This window comes from Molothrus ater, chromosome 5 (genome assembly GCF_012460135.2).
Source record: "Molothrus ater isolate BHLD 08-10-18 breed brown headed cowbird chromosome 5, BPBGC_Mater_1.1, whole genome shotgun sequence".
Taxonomy (NCBI): Eukaryota; Metazoa; Chordata; class Aves; order Passeriformes; family Icteridae; genus Molothrus; species Molothrus ater.
The window spans coordinates 1235954-1248709 of NC_050482.2; the positions used below are offsets into that span (position 1 = coordinate 1235954).

The 12756-nt window shown below is 45.6% G+C and overlaps 1 protein-coding gene across 1 annotated transcript in view; it reads left to right on the forward strand.

Moving 5' to 3' along the window:
* Positions 1 to 12756, forward strand: part of NRF1 (nuclear respiratory factor 1) — a 60156-nt gene that overhangs the window by 26463 nt on the left and 20937 nt on the right. Inside the window, exons 6-10 of the mRNA XM_036400914.1 lie at positions 754 to 912; positions 1579 to 1773; positions 4733 to 4834; positions 8365 to 8522; positions 10544 to 10668. Coding sequence (XP_036256807.1) covers positions 754 to 912; positions 1579 to 1773; positions 4733 to 4834; positions 8365 to 8522; positions 10544 to 10668 — 739 coding nt within the window. The remainder of the gene's footprint in view (positions 1 to 753; positions 913 to 1578; positions 1774 to 4732; positions 4835 to 8364; positions 8523 to 10543; positions 10669 to 12756) is intronic.

Genomic DNA, 12756 nt, shown 5'->3' on the forward strand with positions numbered 1-12756 from the left:
CTTGGCAGTGCTGGGGAACTTAAAGATCTTTTCCAACCGAAATGACTCCATGGTTCTATGAAATATTTTACTCTAAAAGCTCTGAAGTGATGCAGGGAGGTGCTCCTCATTGCAGGTTTTAAACTAAATGTGGTTTCCTGTGATATAAGGAGAGGTCTCCCCTTCCTGCTCTGCTCTGCAGCTGAACCAGCCTTTTCCTGGTGCTTCAAGGAGTCCCTGGTGCAAAACCAATCTTGTCACAAAACCCTGTGTGAGTTTTTCATTTATTTTGGCAGGACAGGGCTGGAGAAGTGTGAGACTGTGGTTTCCACATTTCAGCAGTCACCAAAGCTCCATCCCCTCACAGCATCTCTGTAAATGATGCATCAGCTCATACCTGAGTTCCTGCCTCTGTAGGGACATTGATTATGGGGTTTTTAATAGGTTATTGTGATTTTTTTTTTCCCCATTTGAGGTTGGCTCATTCTCTTCCTGGTAGTGTTTGAGTTGTGAAGTGTCAATACAATGGCTGTGCCTTGGTGTTGTAATTTTGTATTTGCTGATTGAATTTTGTCTCCTCCCTTCCACCTGCTGCCAAGCTGAGTTCTGGGAGAAGGTGGCAAAACATTGTCCACCTTCCTTGGGCTTTCAGGCCTCTTTCCATTTGATGGCTCCAACAGGATGGAAGTTGAACCCAGTAATTCTGCACAACGCCCCTCAAAACCACCCGAGACGTGAATTCCTGAACACCTCTCAACCTTTTGTTTGTTCCAGGCACAGCTGAGAGCCTTCATCCCCGAGATGCTGAAGTATTCCACGGGTCGTGGGAAGCCAGGCTGGGGCAAGGAGAGCTGCAAGCCCATCTGGTGGCCCGAGGACATCCCGTGGGCCAACGTCCGCAGCGACGTCCGCACGGAGGAGCAGAAGCAGCGGGTGAGTGTCTCCCTGTCTGCCTCCAAATGGAGCACAGGGGCTGCAGGCTGGGTTTTTGGGGGTGGTTTTTGCCTTGAGGGACAGAAGAAAGAGTCTGTGTCATGGCTTCCTGCAGGAGGGAAGGGATGCTGGCCTGTTCACCGCAGCAGGGAGATCTGTGCTTAAAGGAAGGAGTTGTGGATGTGCGGTGGAGCCAGGGAAAATGAGACAACTGGGTGAAAAAGTAAAGTTTGTACCAGCCTGTCACAGAGATAATCAAAGGAAGCCGTTGTGGTGGGGAGGCAGCAGGGCCTGTGCAGGCTGGTTCAGGGCTGGCTGGGTGGGGAGGTCGGAAATGGTGCTGTGGCAGCATTTTGGTGCTTTCCCAAATCACTGTGGTTTTCTGCTTGGAGTCACAGAATGGTTTGGGTTGCAAGGGCCCTTTTAAAGGTGTTCTCATCCAGCCCCTGCGCTGAGCAGGGACATCTTCACTGGATCAGGAGGCTCTTCAGGGTGATTCCTTGGGGGAAGGAGGGGATGAGCAGAGGCAGATTAAACATTGGGGTTGTTCGTGAATCCTTGCACACCACCCGACAAAGCCCAGTGAGGGCACAGTGCAAACCCCAGCGCTGAGCTGGCTCAGAACCCTTCCCTGGGCTGACTGTCCCCTGTCCCTGCTGCTGGAAGGTGTCCTGGACCCAGGCCCTGCGCACCATCGTCAAGAACTGCTACAAGCAGCACGGGCGCGAGGACCTGCTCTACGCCTTCGAGGACCAGCAGACGCCGCAGACCACGACCACGCACAGCATCGCCCACCTGGTGCCCTCCCAGACCGTGGTGCAAACCTTCAGCAACCCCGACGGCACCGTGTCCCTCATCCAGGTGAGAGCAGCCCCCTGCCTTCTCCATCTCCAGCACCATTTAAACCACCACTCTTGGGGCTTTAACTGCTCACAGTGACCCCGAGATGTGTTAGAAAGTCTCTTTTTCCCAGCCTGGCGCTCAAAGGAGTCAGAACTCAGCAGTTCTCGATCTCAAGGTTGTTTGTTATTTCTTATCTATAAAATTCTTTCTGTCCAGCAGGTCAGACAGAGGCACTCTGACTGCCCTCAGAGGCAGTGTTATCTTTTTATACTAAAAACTACGTGTACAATATTTACCATAACTTCCCAATACCTATCACCTATGTTAGACACTGAGCTTCTACTCTAAACCAGTCCAAAAGTGCCAACATCACCCAGAAGATGGAGGCCAAGAAGAAGGAGAAAGGACAAGGCATGCCCAAATCCCTCCATCTTGGGACCCTGAGCCCCCATTCTAAAAACATCAAAAATCTATTTTTCACCCTATGATAAATTCACTATCATTCTACTTAAACTTTTGTGGCTTGTAAATCCTCATATAAGGTTGGTCATTTTTTTCCATGGGTCAAGATCAAAGGCACAGGGGTCCTGGGCTCTGTGTCAAGGTCTCTGAGCCCTCTGGGCAGGGGCTCGGGCCCTCCAGGGCAGCCAGAGGAATTTCCTGGGTTTCAACACCACAAGGTGGTTTAAGGAAGCTCAGGAGCCAAACCTGTCCTTCAGGAATTTTGTCTTCATCACATCTTACCCTACAACAAAGATCCATCCTCATCCTCTCTCTTCCCAACTCCCACCCCTTGGTGTCCAGTGCAAGGATTTCTGTGATGTGGTCAAAAAAATTCAGGGGTTTGACCTGAGTTTAGTGAACCTACTTAGAACAAACCCAGTCCCTGGTGCCACCACACAGCACCTGTGGTGACAATGGGAGGAGAGGTGTGGAACTGCCTTCCTTTAATGGTATGAAATGTAGTTTAATCAGCTACATTTCAGGTATTTTATATATATATATAACTATGTATCTATCTATAATATACATATTATATGTATAAAATATATATCTATGTATAGAACATACATATTATATATATCTCTATATATATAATATACATATTATATATTTTGCATATATATATATATATATCAGGTATTTCTGTGCCCCAGGTCTTCATCTGACACTTGAAGTGTATTATATTTATTACAAACACCAAATGCATATCTATCTATCTATCTGTTATATATATATATATATATAAAATATATATTTTATATTATATATATATATATGTAAAATATATATTTTATATTTTATATATATATATATATATATATATATATATATATATATATATATATATATCTAGATCAGGTATTTCTGTGCCCCAGGTCTTCATCTGACACCTGAAATGTATTACATTTATTACAAACACCAAATGCATATTTGTCCTCATGGAATAAGGATTCCTCTCACTGTTCTTAGCTCAGTGCTGTTCCTGTTTTCCCTGTGTGGGAAGGCAGATTCTGGCTGCTCAGGAAGTAAAAAAAAAAAAATAGGTTTTCTCTTGAAACTTCCCACAAACTCCTTGTGGGAGTGAGATTTGAATCTGAGTTTCCCTGTGCCTCCACACCACCACTGGTGGTGGTTCCTAACCGGGCCCAGCACTTTGTCCTTGAGCGTGACATTTTTAGTGAAGTCTCAGACATCATGCAGATAAAAACTGGGTGTATGAGTAGGGTTTTTTTTTTCCCAAATGAAGCTTTTCAGTGGCTGTCAGAGTTTTCTGTTCCCCACCAAGGCCCAGCAGACTTGCCAGGCTGGTTCTCTTTGCTCACCTGTCCATACAATCTCCCTTTGACTGGTGTCCTTTCAGGTGCTGGATACCTGAGATCCCATTGACTTCCTGGCATTTATATTTAATTCTCCTCAGAGACAAAGCTGCCCATCTCCCTGCCTTTGTCCTTTCCCAGCTGTTAAATGGGGAAAAGATCATTTCCAAAGGGGTACTGAGGAGGAGCTCATGTTTGCCAGGGTGCCTGGAGATGAGACCCAGGGACTGGGCAGCAAGGAGGGTGTGCAGGGAATTCTGAGCCAGTGCAGGGTGGGTGGGAGAAGGGAGTTCACTCCACCATGCTCCCACAGCTGCTCTTCCTGAGCCTGGGAGACTGCTGGGGCCTTCATGGACACAGGGACAGCACAAGGAATGCGCAAAACTTGGTTCCAGTCTGGATTAATGACTTGGTTGGGTTAGTGTGGCTCCAGTTTGGGATTTCCTCCCCCCTGGGGACAGCTCTGTGTTTTCTGTGAGCTCTGCAGTTACAATTAGTCACAGGATCATGGAATTTGAGGGGGTTGGAATGGACCTTAAAGATCCTGTCACTGCAAAGGGCAGGGACACCTTCCACCATCCCAGGCTGTGACCGTGTTCACAGGGGTCCCAGGATGAGGGAAGAGATGAGGATCTGACTCCATGTTTCAGAAGGCTGATTTATTATTTTATGATATATATTATATTAAAACTATACTGTAAGAATAGAAGAAAGGATTTCATCAGAAGGCTGGCTAAGAATAGAAAAGGAAAGAATTAATACAAAAGCTTGTGTCTCAGACAGAGTCTGAGCCAGCTGGGCTGTGATTGGCCATTAATTAGAAACAACCCCATGAGCCCAATCCCAGATGCACCTGTTGCATTCCACAGCAGCAGATAACCATTGGTTACATTTTGTTCCTGAGGCCTCTCAGCTTCTCAGGAGAAAAAATCTTAAAGAAAGGATTTTTCATAAAATGTGTCTGTGACACCAGGCTGCTCCAAGCCCTGTCCAGCCTGGCCTTGGACACTTCCAGGGGTGGGACATCCACAACCTCCCTGCACCCCCCTGACAGTAAATTCCTTTATTCTTTTTAATCTGACAGCCCACGAGACCCTTTTGCCCTAGAGCTGTGGGCACTTCCTGCACTAACAGCTGCATTGTTTTCTCCCCCACAGGTTGGCACAGGGGCCACGGTGGCCACGCTGGCCGACGCCTCCGAGCTGCCCACCACGGTCACCGTGGCACAGGTGAATTATTCTGCGGTGGCTGACGGAGAGGTGAGAGCCTGCTCCTCCTGGGGCACCTGCCTGAGCTTCCAGAAACATCTCTGGGATCACAGCAAACACCAGCAAACACCAGCCTGACAGATAAGGGTTGGCACACAACACAACAGGAGGCTGGGGTTGGATACAGAAAGGGATGAGTTGCTATTGTGGCTCAGGACTCTGCAAACACTATATTTATATTTATATTTATATTTATATTTATATTTATATTTATATTTATATTTATATTTATATTTATATTTATATTTATATTTATATTTATATTTATATTTATATTTATATTTATATTTATATTTATATTTATATTTAATAAAATGGTATATCTATTATATACAATTATATATAATATATATTATATAATATTATATATATAATTGTGTATATGTATAATTTCTGCTCAGGACTCTGCAAATGCAATTTTATATATATAATATATGAAATATATAATATAGATATAAAATATTAAAATTTTATATATAATTATATATAACATATAATATACATCATATAATATTATGTATAAATGTCTATATGTATAATTTCAGCTCAGGACTCTGAAAACACAATTATAGATATAATATATAATATAATGTATAAATTATAAAATATTATATATATAAATTCTATAGTATATTTTATACATAACTGTATATATTATATTATATTATATTATATTATATTATATTATATTATATTATATTATATTATATTATATTATATTATATTATATTATATTATATTATATTATATGTTTTATGTGTTTGCAGAGTCCTGATCCAAAATTGTACATATACACAATTATATATATACACTTATACACAGTTATATATAATATAATATAATATAATATAATATAATATAATATAATATAATATAATATAATATAATATAATATAATATAATATAATATAATATAATATAATATAATATAATATAATATAATATAATATTTATATAATATTTATATAATTATATAAAAGATGATATTATGTGTATAATTACATATATAATATTTTATATATATATAAAAAATTGTGTTTGCAGACTCCTGAGCCAAAATAACAATTCAGCACTTTCTGTATAAAAAATATAAAAGACATTACAAATAGAAATTATAAATATAAATTACATTATAAATATAATATAAATTATATTTTATACATATATATATATATGTATATAATTCCACAATCATCGTGGAAGCCTTAGGTCTGAAATTTGGGGTTTTTTAATATATACCTCCCATAGATTATTTATTTAGGGTTTTTTGACATTTCCATGCCTAAATCTGAACGCTCAAACCTGCAAACATTTATTTTTCCCTTTTTTTAAAATCAAATCATGCATTAAAAAATAGAATTCTTTCTCTGGGTTCAAGAACCATTCCCTTAAAATCATAGAGATTTTTTTTTTTTGCCCTTTTGGCTTCAAACCCCACCTTTAAAAGAGGCTGTGTGTCACTTTGTGTCCCTTTCTGTCCCGTGCTGTGCCCAGCTGGGCTGTCACGGCGAGAGGTGGCAGCACAGAACAGCTTTGCTGGCCACAAACCCTGTTCCCATCTCAGACCCGACTGGAACAGCCTGGAGTGACCTTGGAGCACTTTGCAGCTGCTCTGGGGTTTTCCAGAGCCAGTTTTATCTGCTGAGAGCTGCAGGGAATCTTTCAAAGGCACCAGTAAGGCTGAGTGGGGCTCCCTGTCCTGGATCTGGATGGGTTTTAGGTCCTTTTACACCCTCTCAGCTGTAGAATCTCAGCAGCTCAACCTTGATTGAGACAGTCCCATCTTCTTTTCCTTCCTTCCTTACCTCATCCCCGTCCTGAAACTCTTTGGGCACCTTTGCAGGGCATTTCTGGGATCTCCCCACCCACAATTTCAGGTTCTCCTTCCCTCCCTCCCTCTCCATCCTTTGCTGGGATTACCCTTTGCCCAAAGGCAGCAAAGTCTCCTCGTGCAAAATTTTACCTTGAGCCTCAGATCACTTCTGCTTTTATGGCTTTTTTAACCATCTCCATCCCAAAAAATGGAAGTGTTTTTTTCATCACCCCCTGCAGCATTTTTATTTGTGTCTTAGAAGTTGGGGAGTGTCCTAAAATGTTTATGGGGATGGGAGGTGGAGGGAGCCCTCCACCTTGCAAAGCAGCCAGTAGGATTTGTCAGCAGATCCTCTGCTTTTTTGGTCCAAAGTATGTTTTGAATTCTCATCCTGGTGCATTTTGTGGCCATATAATCATTATCTCACCAGCTGTGAAGCTCCACATGAAAATACGGGGAAAAATGAACAGCTGGGTGAACTTCAGGTAATATGAAAATTATCTATGGAATGTCTGGAGTTAGGGAATTTTAAATACCTGGGATAAATTAACATTTCCAGACACCATAATCTTTTATTAAGCAATATGGCTCAATCCCAACCGAGGTCACAGGTGCTGTCCAGATAAATCCTGCATGGGATCATGGACCAGTCCCCAAAAGTGCAAATAGAAACAGGGAGGAAAACACAGCTCATTTCCCTGAGGGATGTGATCTGTGCTGGGGCTCCAGCACTGCAGAAACACAGAATTCCAGAGCAGCTGGGGTTGGAAGGGACCTTTGGGAATCATCCAGTCCAAGGCAGGGTCACCCAGAGCAGGTGACACAGGGACACGTCCAGGTGGCTTTGGGATATCTCCAGACAGAGAGACTCCACAGCTTCCCTGGGCAGCTGTTCCAGAGCTCTGCCACTCTCCATGGAAGGAAGGAAGGAAGTTCTTCCTCATGGTGAGGTGGAACTTGTGTTTTAATTGATGGCCATTAATCACAGCTAATTAACGAACAGCCCAGGCTGGCAGGCAGTGATCCAGGTACAACAACAACACCACTGCCCTGTTTTGTTGAGGATTTGGCAGGACAAGAGAGATTTGGAAGGGCTGGGAACACAAAGCCTGAGAGGAGCCCCTGAGGGAGCTGGGGGTACTCAGCCTGCAGCAAAGGAGACTCAGGGCTGCCCCCATCGCTCTCTGCAGCTCCTGAAAGGTGCCTGTGCTCACCTTGGGCTCTTTCTCCAGCAGCACTGACACAGCCAGAGCACACAGCCTCGAGCTGTGCCAAGGGAAATTCAGGCTGGAGAGCAGGAAAAAGCTTTTCCAGCAAGGGGGATAAAGTTCTGCAATGGCTGCCCGGGGAGGTGGTGCAGTCCCCATCCCTGGGTGTGTTTGACAGCCTGGGTGTGGCACTGGGTGCCAGGGGCTGGGCTGGACTCCATGGCCTTGAAGGTCTCTCCCAACCTGGTCATTCTGTGAGTTCTGTGATTTCTGGGTTTTTGAGGACCTTTCTGGATCTTTACACACTGTGAGCCTCATGGCTGATGCAGGGCTGCAGTGCCCAGCCCATCCTCAGCCGGGTCCCGGCCTCCCTCCCTTTCCCCGCTCTCAGAGCTGGACACTGCAGGACTCTGTGAAAACCAACCCATTTTCCTTTTGGGAATCAGCCACCCCTGGAGGGGGTTCTCCTGATCCCACAGCCTGTGCTGTGTTCCCTGCAGGTGGAGCAGAACTGGGCCACGCTGCAGGGAGGGGAGATGACCATCCAGACGACGCAGGCCTCGGAGGCCACGCAGGCGGTGGCATCGTTAGCCGAGGCGGCGGTGGCGGCGTCGCAGGAGATGCAGCAGGGAGCCACTGTCACCATGGCACTCAACAGGTACCTGGAGAGGGCACAGCTGCCTCAACCTCAGCCTGGCATCTCCTGCCTGGGTTTTTCCTTCTCTTCCGGCACAGTTCACCCTGTTCAGTCCTGAAAGAGGCTTTTCCTCGGTGGATTCATGCGGCGGGTGGTGTGTGCAGGGCAGCTCCTGATTCCTGCTCTGGTCAGAATCAGAATTTCCTCCATAGATCACTGGTTTTGGGGTTTTTTTTCCCCCCAATATTTCTGGAGTAGAAGCTGAAGGAGCTGCAGTGGTTATTAGGGTTTTTGGCTGCACTCAGGTTAGCAAGATCTGAGGTGTAGCTCCACAGGTCCATCCAGCAGGATGAAATATCTTTGCCCAGCTCTGCTGAGCTGCTTAAACTCATCCTGCTCTTCCTAAAACCTGGAAATGGCCGTGGCCATTTCCCATTTATCCCATTTCCCATATCCCATTCCTGAGGGATAAGAAATCACAGCACAGCAGCGAAGGAGCTTTCCCACTGCTGAGGTGTGGACAAGAATTTCCCTCATCCAAACCAGGATCCTGGTTAGAGGCTGTTGGCTGAGCAGTCAGGGGGTGGAACAGGGAACCAGACCACACTGCTGGTAGCTGGAATAAAGCTCCAAGACCTTGTTCCATCCAGAAATTGCTGAAGGAATCACTTGGATCCCGGTTTGGTCCCAAGTCTCTGTTGGGATTGAATCCCAAACCCACCTTGAACTGTTTCTGCTCTTTATGATGCAGATTTGGGTCCTTCAGATATTTCTTGTCTGCTACATGAGTTTGGTCAAATTGGCTTTTTTTTACTAATATTTCCCTGTAAAATTCCCTTTTAAAACCAAATTATCTTTCCAGGACACTGGAGTTACAGGAAAAAGCCCCATCTCCCCAAATCAAACTTGCAGGATTTTATCCTGCACATTTCCAGGATTCCAGATTTACCTACATGGATATATTTTTAAGAAGTGGGAAGGCTGGGCATGGGCTTACACCTGATGCCAGGTTTGCTGAGCTGCCCTGGGCCTTCCTGCAGGGAAAATGCCTTCCCTGAGCTCCTGAAGGAGAGGGATGTGCCAAGGGGAGGAGGGAAGCCAGGCAAGAAAATATTCTGGTTCTCTACGAGTGTTTAAGAGCTGCTCTGAGACACAGAGGGGCTGTTGAGAACTGAAAATCCACCCTGAGTGGATGCAGTAGGAAAGTGTTTGGCATCTAAGCAGGAAATGAGGGAAGAAAAGGAAAAATATGGGAAAAGAGTTGGAAAATATTTGAGTCAATTGGTCGAGCAGAGAACGAGCAGAGGGAGAGCATCCATGGGGAAGCTAAAGGCAATCCCTACTTTTTTTTTGCTTAATTCAGGTGGAAGTTGGTAGGAAATTTGACTTCAGGAATTTTTTACCTCTGCTGAGCAGATATTGTCAAAATAAGTTGAATATTAGGAAATACCAGGAAAGGCATTAAGGGCAAGCCAGGCTTAGGAATAACTGATGGTGCATTCACACCTTGGACAGTGTGGGAAGCACTCACCACTCAAACAGAAAAGAGTGATCAAGCCCCAGGAATGATCCATGCCACATTAAAAAGAATTATTAAAAAGAATTATTGAGCCACTTGGCTGGGGAGGAGCTGAAGCCAGAGCTGGTGATGCTGGTCATGGCAGCAGGGCAAGGTGAAGGGGCAGAACCAGGGAGAGCTCTGAAATCTGCAGAGCCCCAGGATGTGCCAGTGCCAAAGTCTGATACCTGAATGCAGGGGCAGGAAGGAGCCACATGGAATTGTCCCAAAGTTTTATCCAAGTCCCAGGAGAAAGGGAGAACACAGAGCTGTTCTAAGAGACCTGAAAAAATCCACCAGAGGCAGCTTCTTCCCATCCCTTCCTCCTGCAGTGCTGATTTCCTGCTGTGCATCACTTCCCCCGGGCCAGATAGGAATCCCTCTGCTCTGGGCTGCTCTCCTGGTGTGTGTTTGCTGGTTAAATGGAGTTTTATTTTATTTTATTTGTTTCTCTGCTGTTCCTAACCCCTGTCTCCCTCTGCAGTGAAGCCGCTGCCCACGCCGTAGCCACGCTGGCCGAGGCCACCCTTCAGGGAGGGGGTCAGATTGTCCTGTCTGGGGAAACTGCAGCAGCAGTGGGAGCGCTCACAGGAGTCCAGGATGCCAATGGTAAGGCCTCTGCAAGGGGTTTGTTGAGGCTTTTTTTGTTTAGACTCTTAAAAACAGCATTTTCCTCTCTTTTTACTGATATGGCACAGTTTGGGTGGTAAAATGCTCCTCCCTCACTCAGGGGGTCACTGACCAGTTGTGAGTTTTAATCTCAGTGTGGAATGGGAGCATTAACTCCTTTGCTCCCATGGTGCTGATCTTTCCCTCCTTTGCCAGCTGGCTCTACATCCTTAGGTTTTTTGGGAGAACTCAGATGTGATGTGTGTCTGTGCCCAGCACAGGAAGGACCAGCCTTGATCAATTAACACATTTAGTTGGTGCCATAATAAACTCATCTCCAGAACTCTTAAACCAACATTTTATTACTTATTTTCTGCCCTTCTCAAGGCTTTTTTTCTGTGCTTGGTGGCTATTCCTAAGTCAGCCTCAGGTCGTTTTCCTTGTGCTTCATTTTCCATCTTCCTACCACAGTCCCACAGTCTCTTGATCTCTTGATTCCAGGGATTCTCTGTAGCATTTCTCACCTGTTCTATGCCTTCTGCCAAGTCTGGTGACTTTTGCAGCTCTTCAAATTAGAAATAAAACTGTAAATCTATAAAATCCAGTCAAGAGATGAATGGAATATGAAAATGTGCCTCGTTGGGGCTCATCCACTGCCTTCAGTTGTCCTGCGCTTCTGCCTGAGCCTGGAGGTGTTTAAGAACACCTGGACGTGGCACTGAATGTCTTGGTGTTGGGTCATAGGTTGGATTCAGTAATCCCAGAGGTCTTTTCCAGCCTGACTCTGGGATAATTTCCAAGCTCAGGCTGGTTGTTATGGAATTGCCCAAGAAAAGACCCACTGATTGTTTGGGTTAGGTGGAAGGAGGTGTGTCAAAATCCGCCAGGAAAGAGAGCGCAAAGGGTGAAGCTGTAAAGAAACCTCACCTCAAGGGTGGGGCTGTTTGAACAGGAATTGTCAAAGAGGGGCCAAGCACGTGTGGCTGGGTGGCAGAGCTGTCACTTTGCACGAAAGCAGAAACCTGCTCAGGTGAGAGCTGCCTTCCATCGGGATCCTCATCCAGCCGGGAGCGCGCTCCGTGTGAAACGTCGATGTTCAATTTGCAGCAGAGGAGGGAAGAGAACTTGACTCGGAGCTGGTTTTGTTCCCTTGCTGTGGAGTCAGCCAGCCTGAAGAGGGAGCAGAAATGAAGGGAAATCCCTGTCCCCGGAGCTGGGAATGCATCTGGCACCGAGGGAAGAGCAGGGTTGTGTTTATTGTGCCGGCAGCCTGGCGTGAGGGCCATAAGTGCTGTGTGTTTATCAGAGGCAGGATCTGACCCTGGATGCTCAAAAGCAGCAACGAATCAGATTTGGAAAAGCAGATCTGCACCCCTGGCTCCTTCTGCTCTGCTTCCAAAATGCTTTCACAGTCTGGATTCCTCTGGATGCTTCCCCTCAAACTCCCCTTCTCCACACCCTCCCTGAGTCACTCCACCTCACTCTCCCAGCGCTGACATCATTTCAATACAGGCTGGGCTTTTTTTTTTTTCCTTTTTTTTCTCCTTTTTTTTTTCCTAGCAGCCGAGTTGGAAATCTGATGGGATTTAGAGTGCATTAAGAGGAGAGGCTGCAGCATTTTCCTGTGAGCACAGCCTCGCCCACAGCCCCTCGCCTGCTTTCCACTCTCCTTCGATTTGCTCTAATCTCCGGTGGTATTAAGGGGAAGGGCTTTGGAGTCCTTGGAAGCTCCATGCTGCTGCTTCCTTACGTAACCAGCTAATAGATCTCCCTCAGGGATGGAGGAGATGCTGGTATCCATTGCTGCTGTCTCTGTCTGGGGAGGCAGAGCAGATGGATTCACTGCTGGCAGGATTTATCTCCATAGCCGGGGTGGGAGCATCCTCCTGGACACCATTTGATGGATGCAGCGGGAAAAATCCACTCTGTGCCCTTCTGTCCAGAGGAGGTGGAATTGGGAGTGATTTGGGGAAAACTGCCACAGCCAGAGTGGTCCTAACCAGCAAATTTCCCCTTCTCGTTGTTGCTTGCAAGGTCTTAATTTGCTGATATTCCCAATAAATGCTTCTCTCTGGGAATGCTCTGACC